The sequence below is a fragment of the Puntigrus tetrazona genome, chromosome 3 (assembly GCF_018831695.1).
Source record: "Puntigrus tetrazona isolate hp1 chromosome 3, ASM1883169v1, whole genome shotgun sequence".
In the NCBI taxonomy this organism is placed as follows: Eukaryota; Metazoa; Chordata; class Actinopteri; order Cypriniformes; family Cyprinidae; genus Puntigrus; species Puntigrus tetrazona.
In genome coordinates, this window is record NC_056701.1 from 244,428 (window position 1) to 255,167 (window position 10,740).

A 10,740-nucleotide genomic window follows, 5' to 3' on the forward strand; every position below is an offset into this window, starting at 1 on the left:
ATATATTGGTTTCACGGTCAAAAATCTAAAGAATGAATTATTATGTATTTACTGTTTATTCATCGATTTCACAAGAGAGGTGTTCATGGAAAACAAGGCTAAATAATTTTTCTGTTTAAGTCTAGTGATCTGCAGACGTTTTGTTGGTTTAGACAAGATATCAATAACAGAAAATCATAAATTTTATATATATTTTTTAAATTATTGGTCTTACAGAAGTATTCTAATTTTTGAGATGTGAGCCAAAATCATTACAATTAAAAGAACCAAAGACTTAAACTACTTCAGTCTGTGTGCACTGAGATTATTTAATACACAGGTTTTGCAATTTAAGTTGAATTACTGAAAAAAAGAAGATGCACCTCTGAGTATTACTACTAACAACACATTGCTAGCCCAACACTTCAACAATAATAATGATCAATAACTAATAGATAATTATATTTTTAGTAATTTGCTGTTCATATGCCACAGCTATGACTACACACTACTAGATGAATTCAGGCAAGGTGAAAACATATCAATGTTCAGTCAAATACTGACTTTTAAATATTTGTTGATGCTTTTGAGACTTCTAAAAGTCGGGCTTTATTGGCAAATATTGTTTAAACCAGCAGAATATATACTTGAGCAAAATCACTTTATGGTGTGTTTTTGGGTGAACTTGAATTAATTACTGCTGTTAATGCAACTGCTGTTGTCCAGCAGAGTTTATTCCCTACTCTTAAACCAGCAACTTCCAGCTTAAATCAGATAAGACCAGCCGACCTGTCTAGACTGGTCTTAGCTGGGGTTGGTGGAAGAGTAGACAAACATCGCTGCGCATTCCAGCTTTAGACTTTCTGATCAAGGGATTCTAGGCAACCGGACCACCATTTGAAAAGTAAAAGTAAATTTGATCTGCCGCCATTGTGTCAATTTTTGTGTTAATTTATAGCTAAAAGGACATAATCGTTTGGTTTAATTTAACATTTGATGATGCACCGAGCACACTGTGTTTTATTGTCAGGACTGCTGATGATCGCCGAAGGTAAGGATTTCTGTTTCCTTGTTTTACCCGTTTATGTTTCAGACCCGTTATGTAACGGACGTATATTTACAGCGCTGTATAAAACGGTTTTGATTGGCACAGAACAGCTTCCACAACTAAATCTCTTCACTACAACAAAGAAACTCAGGTCTTCATCTTCTGAGAATGATATGAAGTGTCAAATCTTTTCATAGTTATGTTTTCTAGCTTAATCAGCAGTGATTTTTTCAGATGACTTTGAGTTCAACAGAACCACTGTTGTGGAAATTCTTATTTTGTCAAAGTAATAAACTAAGTGTGAAGACTGAGATTGATGAGCCAAACAAAGTTGTCTTTGCCTGGATTTTATTTCTCTGCAGAGAAGTGGTCTGGTTTACACACAGTTTGGGTCTGTCATTGTATTCTTCTACTTTATTCTGTACAGTGCTTTGATACAACCTGTGTTGTTAAAAATGCTATATAAATAAAAATGATTGATTGATTGATTGATTGTGAGCAAAGAGACAAGGGTGAGGCTCACTGACCAGAGTTTTTATAGTCAAAAGTATACATTTCAAGGTGACAAAAATCCATACCTGACCAATGAAAATAGTTAGAACACACCACCCTATATTACGTCAGGATGTCCTGTTATTTTCGGATAATTAATTAAGTTAAGTTAATTAATTCAGTGCTGTATGTAATGTATGTGGTTAGAAATTCTCAAAAATTTCCATTACATTACACAGTAAAGTAGCAGGAAATATAAAAATAAATTTAAGCAGAGCTGCGAGACAAAGAATCAGCTTAAGCACAAGAATGTTTAGATTTGATTCAAATGGTTTGATATCGTTCGAGACAGATATTGTCATGTTGAGGCATGTTAGTCTGTCTCATACTTTTCTATTGGGTTATATTTCCTGATTTCCTGATTTGATCTAAGGCCTGTTTTTTACATGATAATAAAAGTGAAAGAATCTCTGTCAATGAAGTACAAAAGTACTGGTGAAGTACAAAAGCAAAAAGCAGAACTTGATTTAAAAGTCTTCTGTTATTGATATGTGTTCTATATATGTTTTACATCTAAGAGAATAATGTTTGAGGTGGTGGATGAGATGAACAGTAGTAACATCACTCTCTCTGTCTCTCTCTCTCTCTTAGTCTCACACACACACACACACACACACACACACACACACAAAGGAAAATCTAGACATAACACAAGTTTCTTGCCTCTCTTTTGACAGTTGAATTATTGTAAAACAAATGTCATATCTACTCCCTTTAATGAAACTACTTTATAGAAATACTTGTTCATGTCAGCATCGATGCTATAAACTATAAACAAGCTTTATCTCATTTCTGTTTCTCAGGTTTGATTGTAAAAGGTCCGTCTGGTCCTGTGGTTGCTCCTCTGGGATCTTCAGTGGTTCTTCTCTGTTCTGTTGATGAATCTTTACCAATAAAGGATCTGGAGGTGGAGTGGAAGAGAACACACTCAGAGTCTTTAGTTCATCTGTATCAGGACGGGAGAGAGTCGAGCAGAAGCCCAGCAGCAGGATTATCAGGACAGAGCTCATTTCTTCACTGATCAGATTCAACATGGAAACTTCTCTCTCCGTCTGGATGATCTGAGATCTGAAGATGAGGACAGTACACATGTACAGTTCACGGTCAGCGGGAGTCTGGAGAAACTATGGCTGAAATAAAGGTTGATGTTGGTGAGTAATGATCACATTTCTTCACATAGTTTTCTCTATGGTTTCACAGAAAGTACTTAGTGAAGGTTTACTGTCACCAAGCCAGCAGAGGGAGCTCTTACCTCTGGGTGATCTGCGATCACTCCCTCTGCTGCTACTTCCTGTCAGAGGACTATAAATACTGCAGCAAGCCACTCAACTGCAGGTTGCATTGTTTCGCCTGTTTCGTTGTTAGATCGCCCGTGGATTATTGTCTCTGGTTTATCTGGTTTTGACCCTGCCTGTCTTCTGATTCCGTGATTGTTTGCTGCCTGACCTGACCACCGCCTGTCTCTGGATTTTGCTATTGTCTTGCCTCTGATATTCCTGTTCGCCCTGTTTGACGCCTGCCTGTTTTGACCATGCCTTCATTTAATAAAAGCCTGCACATGGATCCGCACGCCTCAGACCCTTCATACGTGACAGAATGCAACCTCACACCAGGATCCAGCGGCTTTTCACTCCGAACCATGGCCAGGTATGCACCTTGCAATGTCTTTGCTAACCCTCAAGCAGGGCACCCGATCACTTGAGGATTATACTCAGGAATTTCTGGACCTGGCTTACTTCTCTGATTTACCGGACTGTTTGCTAATTGAATTTTTTCACGAGGGAATAAATCAGCCACTCAAAACACAACTTGTTCGAGAGGGTCCACGTGAATCACTTGCACACTTTATTGAGTTTGGTTTAGTGACTGTGGGGTCAGCTCTCACGTTGGGTATTATGGAGGAAGAAGACACTGCATTTATTCCCAAGATGGCCGCCTTCCCGAGCCGCTGCCCAAGATGGCCGCCTTCCCTGCCGCTGCCCAAGATGGCCGCCTTCCCGAGCCGCTTCCCAAGATGGCCGCCTTCCCAGAGCCGCTTCCCAAGATGGATGCCACCTGCCCAGAGCCGCTTCCCAAGATGGCTGCCGCCTGCCCAGAGCCGCTTCCCAAGATGGCTGCCGCCTGCCCAGAGCCGCTTCCCAAGATGGCTGCCGCCTGCCCAGAGCCGCTTCCCAAGATGGCTGCCGCCTGCCCAGAGCCGCTTCCCAAGATGGCTGCCGCCTGCCCAGAGCCGCTTCCCAAGATGGCTGCCGCCTGCCCAGAGCTGCTTCCCAAGATGGCTGCCGCCTGCCCAGAGCCGCTTCCCAAGATGGCTGCCGCCTGCCCAGAGCCGCTTCCCAAGATGGCTGCCGCCTGCCCAGAGCCGCTTCCCAAGATGGCTGCCGCCTGCCCAGAGCCGCTTCCCAAGATGGCTGCCGCCTGCCCAGAGCCGCTTCCCAAGATGGCTGCCGCCTGCCCAGAGCCGCTTCCCAAGATGGCTGCCGCCTGCCCAGAGCCGCTTCCCAAGATGGTCGCCGCCTGCCCAGAGCCGCTTCCCAAGATGGTCGCCGCCTGCCCAGAGCCGCTTCCCAAGATGGTCGCCGCCTGCCCAGAGCCGCTTCCCAAGATGGTCGCCGCCTGCCCAGAGCCGCTTCCCAAGATGGTCGCCGCCTGCCCAGAGCCGCTTCCCAAGATGGTCGCCGCCTGCCCAGAGCCGCTTCCCAAGATGGTCGCCGCCTGCCCAGAGCCGCTTCCCAAGATGGTCGCCGCCTGCCCAGAGCCGCTTCCCAAGATGGTCGCCGCCTGCCCAGAGCCGCTTCCCAAGATGGTCGCCGCCTGCCCAGAGCCGCTTCCCAACATGGCGCCGCCTGCCCAGAGCCGCTTCCCAAGATGGTCGCCGCCCAAAGCCTCAGTGCCCGCGCCGCTAAGCCTCCAGTGCCCGCGCCTCGAGTGCCCGCGCCTGCGTGCCTGCCTCCAGTGCCGCGCCTCGTGCAAGCCTCCAGTGCCCGCGCCTCGTGCCCAGCCTCCAGTGCCGCGCCTCGTGCCACCTCCAGTGCCCGCGCGCTGCCAAGCCTCCAGTGCCCGCGCCTCGTGCCAGCCTCCAGTGCCCGCGCCTCGTGCCAAGCCTCCAGTGCCCGCGTGCCAAGCCTCCAGTGCCCGCGCCTCGTGCCAAGCCTCCAGTGCCCGCGCCTGCGTGCCAAGCCTCCAGTGCCCGCGCTGCGTCGTGCCTCCAGTGCCCAGTGCCCAGTGCGCTGCGCGCTTCGCCCAGTGCTCGCGCGTCGCCCGTCCAGTGCCCGCGCCTGCGTGCGCCCGTCCCAGTGCCAGCGCCTCGTCGCCCCGTCCAGTGCCCGCGCCTCGCGCGCCTGGCCCAGTGCCCGCGCTGCGTGCGCCCGTCCCAGTGCCCGCGCCTCCTCAAGTTAACCCACCCTCCCACCCTTACCACACGTCGACGATGGATCCCAGCAGCCCCTGCACTCATCCTCTGCCCTCCACCTGGAGCTCGCCACGGGTCTGCCAGTCTCCATTGCCGCCGTGGGTGAAGGATCCCTCGCTTCATCGTCCCGCCTCCGAGCCCCGGACTCCAGCTCGGCTTGTAGACCCGTCGGCTTCCCTTAGGCTCCTAGCTCCCTCCTCTCCACCGTGCTCCGTCAATCCACCAGCTTCACCAGGCTCCATCGTCTCTCCGGCTACGCCCCTGGTCGGTCGTCGACCATCCGTCGCCTCAGGATTCCTCTCCTCCAGCTTCGCCTCGTCCCTCCGTCCCTCCGGCTCTGTCAGGCTCCTCCCTTCCCCCGGCTCTACCTCAGTCCTCTGTCGCTCTGGCTCCGCCGCGTCCTTCTCGTCCCCCGTCTCCGCATCAGTCGCCAAAGCCTGCGGTGTCGCCTGGGACCTCCAGCGCCTCTGCATCACCCTGGCTCTTCTGCTCTCCGCCTTCGCCTCAGTCTCCTCGACCACCTGCTCCACCGCCGTCGGTCGGCTCCATGGGGTTGATGACCGTTCCCTCTCTATGGCTCCTCCTCCGTCGGCTCCACCACTGACCATCATGGCTGGGCTCGGTACGCCTCCCGCTCCTTACTCCTCCCGTCTTCTCCCTGGCTCCTCCCACCGCCTCTTCCTCCTGGTCTCAGCTTGCTGACTCCTCCCGGAACCCCTCCCAAGCTCCCAGTTATGTTTTGTTTTGTTTGTTTTGTGGAGCGCCAGGAGTCGCTCCCTAGGAGGGGGCTATGTCACCAAGCCAGCAGAGGAGCTCTTACCTCTGGGTGATCTGCGATCACTCCTCTGCTGCTACTTCCTGTCAGAGGACTATAAATACTGCAGCAAGCCACTCAACTGCAGGTTGCATTGTTTCGCCTGTTTCGTTGTTAGATCGCCCGTGGATTATTGTCTCTGGTTTATCTGGTTTTGACCCTGCCTGTCTTCTGATTCCGTGATTGTTTGCTGCCTGACCTGACCACCGCCTGTCTCTGGATTTTGCTATTGTCTTGCCTCTGATATTCCTGTTCGCCCTGTTTGACGCCTGCCTGTTTTGACCATGCCTTCATTTAATAAAAGCCTGCACATGGATCCGCACGCCTCAGACCCTTCATACGTGACATTTACACTGTTTGTGTTTCAGAGCGTTTGAGAGTGTCAGGATCGAGTCGCTCTGTATCAGTGTCTGTGGATGAAGACGTCACTCTGAACTGCTTTGTTGACTCTAACATCACACTTCAAGACATTGAAGAGGTTTCATGGAAGAAAACAGATGAAGATATTATGGTTCTGCTCTACCAACAGCATACGGCTTTACCAGAGGCATCAAACGAGCGATACAGAGACAGGGTTGAGTTCTTCAGTGATGAAATCTCCAAATTAAACTTCTCTCTCAGACTGAAGAGCGTCAGAACTGAAGATAAAGGAGTTTATATGTGTGAGGTGTTAGCTGGAGAACTTTCAGGCAATACTACTGTAGAACTGGAGAGACTGGGTGAGTAAATTCTTCTTAAAAATAGCTATTTTTATTTATTTATGTCTTGTTGTATACATAGTTCATTTTTGCAGCAAAGTAATTTAGATTTTTCAATAAATACAACATTTTTCATGGAAAATAATTAATTAACAATAATACACAATAAATAAAATTTATTTTTTTAAACAGTTTTTTTATGCACCTGTCAAGTTTGAGATTTTGGACTTTTTGTTTTTTTCCAAACTAGTGGAAATACAAGACAGCGATTCTTTTAAACCACTTAATGTATTTGTGTCAATCGATTTCAATTACAGTAAATATTTTAAAAGGGTGGTTGATTGTGATTTCACTTTTTTTAAAGTTAGTTAGTTAATGTTGCTTTTGGGTAAACAATATCTGTGAAGTTCTGATGCTAAAAATTCAAAACCCGACCCCAAGGCATGTGATGAAGGGGTTGAGGCAATGCTGTGATGCTTTAGAGAAGAGGAAGAAAACTAGGGTGCATAATCTAATATATGAATCACGATTCTGTCTTGTAACAATTCTAATAGATTCACAAGTTTAAAACCAACATTCTAAAGCAGGAGTTCATTATTTTGTTCCTCTTTATTAATATCCTCTGTATCTCAATCAAGCTTTTTTTTTTTAACAAAGCATAAATGCAATCAAGCCTAGAAAAACTTTAGGCAGGCAGCATGATTGAATGCCATTCTTAACCTAATATATAATAATTTTAGCCTAAGATACAGAAGCAGTAAATTTGAATTTACTGTGGGTAAATTATCAATCATGTAACATTATACTTTTGTAATATTAGCCATTTCTTATGAATCAGAGATGAAGGCCATAATAGGAAAGCAGCAAATACTTCAAGATAAAGCCTGTGAAAATGGTTAAATAAACTGACTTGTAGTTAAACTAATTTTCATAAAATTCAATAATGCCAAATATGTGTCATATCATCGCTTCCCTCATCCACGAACCCATCACCTGGTCACGATCCCAGTCACCGGAATTCTAATCACCCGCACCTCACCTAGCCACTCACCTGCCTCCTATAAAACACGCTTTCACAAGGCTGATTCACGAGGCTGATCACGAGGTTACATACCCCAAATTATGGTCATCATCTAGTCCGGTTGCCCGCGCCCACTGCGTTCGCCGGAGATTCTATCTCATGTGCAGGCTTTCTACTTCAATGTTCCCTTTACCTAGAGATGCATCCACAACTTTTCTCCACAGAACGGGTAAAATACCTTTCGTTATCTCTCTGCTAACCAGAAGAGCACTTCAATGGGCAGAGTCTCTTTGGAATGCAAACAGTCCACATCTAAACTCACTAGAAAGTTTCCTAGAGCACTTTAAGGAGGTGTTTGGCCAGTCCTTAACCAGTGTTACTGTCCTCAATGAGCTACCTCGACTCCGGCAGGCAGATCTTCCTGTGCATGAATGTCTTATGTTTTCGCACACTTGAGAGATTTGTAGCAGTTTGAACTACACCGCTCTCCTTTCAGTGTTCCTCCAAAGACTCAATCCTACCATTCTCCAGCTATCTATGATGATAATTTGGGGTTAGAAGTGTTCCTCTGAAAGGTGGCAAATGTTGCTCAACATCTTTCAACCTGCTCCCCTCTATCTGAGAATGCCTCTGCTTCACCATCAGTCCTGGAACCCTTGATAACAGACAGTAACCACCTCACCAGTGAATAACAATCCCGTTGCAAAAAAGTAGGGTCTATGTCTCTACTGTGGATCTTCAACTCATGTACTCCATTCAATCATTTCAATCATTTCAATAATTTTTATTTATATAGCGCTTTTAACAACACAGGTTGCATCAAAGCACTGTACAGTATAATGACAGGGATGTATAATGACGAAAGTGACCAATTTCTTATTAAATGCAGAGACGGTCTCTGTAGTCAATTCAACGATAGTCACAAGAAGTTAAGTGTCCCCAACCAAGCAAGCCAGAGGCGACAGCGGCAAGAAACAAAACCCCATGCATACAGAATGGAGAAAAAAAACCTTGGGAGAAACCAGACTCAGTTGGGGTCAGTTCTCCTCTGACCGGACGCCCAGCACTTAATTTCCAGTTCAATTTTAAACGCTGCTGTGTCAGGTAGTGTAAATGACTTAGTGTGTGTGTGCGTGTGTGTGTGTGTGTGTGCATCAGGATCTGGTGATCTGTCGACGGCGCATCTAGGTGTTCTGGTCTCTGATGAACATAATCTCTGGGTGCTGATCCACCATCTAGTCTGGATACAAACTGTGAAAACAGATTGAGAAAGAAACAGGACTAATATTAGCGTAGATGCCATTCTTTTTTACGATGTCACAAGTACATCGTATTGTAGGAGTAGTGTTCCCGGTTCCAGCAAATCTAAGTAATGCAGCCTAAAAATCCTTTAACGGATTTGAATAATAAAAGGTGTGTTGGTGTGTTATGTGTAGGCCAAGTTAAAAAGATGTGTCTTTAATCTAGATTTAAACTGGCAGAGTGTGTCTGCTTCCTGAACAGAGTTAGGGAGATTGTTCCAGAGTTTAGGTGCTAAATAGGAAAATGATCTGCCGCCCGCAGTTGATTTTGATATTCTAGGTATTATCAAATGGCCAGAGTTTTGAGAACGCAGCGGACGTGCAGGACTATAATGTGATAAGAGCTCGCTCAAGTATTGAGGAGCTAAACCATTCAGGGCTTTATAGGTAATTAATAAGATTTTAAAATCTATTCGATGTTTGATAGGAGCCAGTGCAGTGTTGACAGAACCGGGCTAATATGATCATACTTCCTAGTTCTAGTAAGGACTCTGGCTGCTGCGTTTTGGACTAGCTGAAGTTTGTTTATTAAGCGTGCAGAACAACCACCCAATAAAGCATTGCAATAATCTAACCTTGAGGTCATAAACGCATGAATTAATATTTCTGCATTAGAGGTTGAAAGCATAGGTCGTAATTTAGATATATTTTTAAGATGGAAAAACGCAGTTTTACAGATGCTAGAAACATGATTTTCAAAGGAAAGATTGCGGTCAAACAGCACACCTAGGTTCCTAACTGATGATGAAGAATTAACAGAGCAGCCATCAAGTGATAGGCTGTGTTCTAGATTATTATATGTGGGGTTTTAGGTCCAATTATTAGCACCTCTGTTTTTTCAGAATTTAACATTAAGAAGTTACTCATCATCCAGCTTTTTATATCGACTATGCATTCTGTTAGATTCTCAATTTGGTGTGTATCACCAGGCTGCGCTGAAATATAGAGCTGAGTATCATCAGCATAGCAGTGAAAGCTAACACCATGACTCCTGATAATATCTCCCAGAGGTAACATGTACAGGTTGAAAAGTAACGGTCCTAGCACTGAGCCTTGAGGAACTCCATATTTCACTTTTGATCGATATGATACCTCCTCATTTAATGCCACAAACTGATAGCGGTCAGATAGATATGATGTAAGCCATGCTAAGGCGCTTCCTCTAATGCCAACATAGTTTTCTAGTCTATCCAAGAGAATGTTGTGATCGATAGTATCGAATGCTGCGCTAAGATCTAATAGCACTAATAACGAGATAAAACCACGATCAGATGATAGAAGCAGGTCATTAGTAACTCTAATGAGAGCAGTCTCAGTACTATGGTACGGTCTAAAACCTGATTGGAAATCCTCACAGACACCATTTTTTCTAAAAAGGAATACAGTTGTGAGGATACTACCTTTTCTAGTATCTTTGACAGAAAAGGGAGATTAGAGATTGGTCTGTAATTTACTAAGTCTTTGGGATCAAGATGTGGTTTCTTAATAAGAGGTTTAACTACAGCCAGTTTAAAGGTTTTGGGAACATAACCTAATGACAATGATGAATTAATAATGTTCAAAATAGGATCTATGACTTCTGGAAGCAGATCTTTTAATAGTTTAGATGGAATAGGGTCTAACATACATGTTGCTGGTTTAGATGATTTCACAAGTTTGTACAAGTCTTCTTCTCCTATAATAGAGAAAAAGAGTAATTTTTCCTTAGGGATCTAAAGCTCATTATCTGATGTGAAACTGTAGTTGACGGCTGCATAGTTACAATTTTATCTCTGATGGTATCAATCTTAGAAGTAAAGAAATTCATGAACTCATTGCAGCTATACTCTTGGGGCAAATTAGCACCTGCTGATGCTTTATTTTTGTTAATTTAGTCACTGTACTGAATAAATACCGGGGTTGTGTTTGTTTTCTT

At 45.0% G+C, this 10,740-nt stretch overlaps 1 protein-coding gene across 1 annotated transcript in view; it reads left to right on the forward strand.

Moving 5' to 3' along the window:
* Window positions 1-800: 800 nt before the first annotated feature.
* The window catches only part of LOC122330203 (matrix remodeling-associated protein 8-like), a 23,028-nt gene continuing 13,088 nt past the window's right edge, over window positions 801-10,740 (forward strand). The window contains 5 exon segments of the mRNA XM_043227068.1: window positions 801-1,030; window positions 2,383-2,537; window positions 2,539-2,653; window positions 2,656-2,730; window positions 6,174-6,524. Of these exon segments, the coding sequence (XP_043083003.1) occupies window positions 976-1,030; window positions 2,383-2,537; window positions 2,539-2,653; window positions 2,656-2,730; window positions 6,174-6,524 (751 nt within the window). The 5' untranslated portion in view covers window positions 801-975.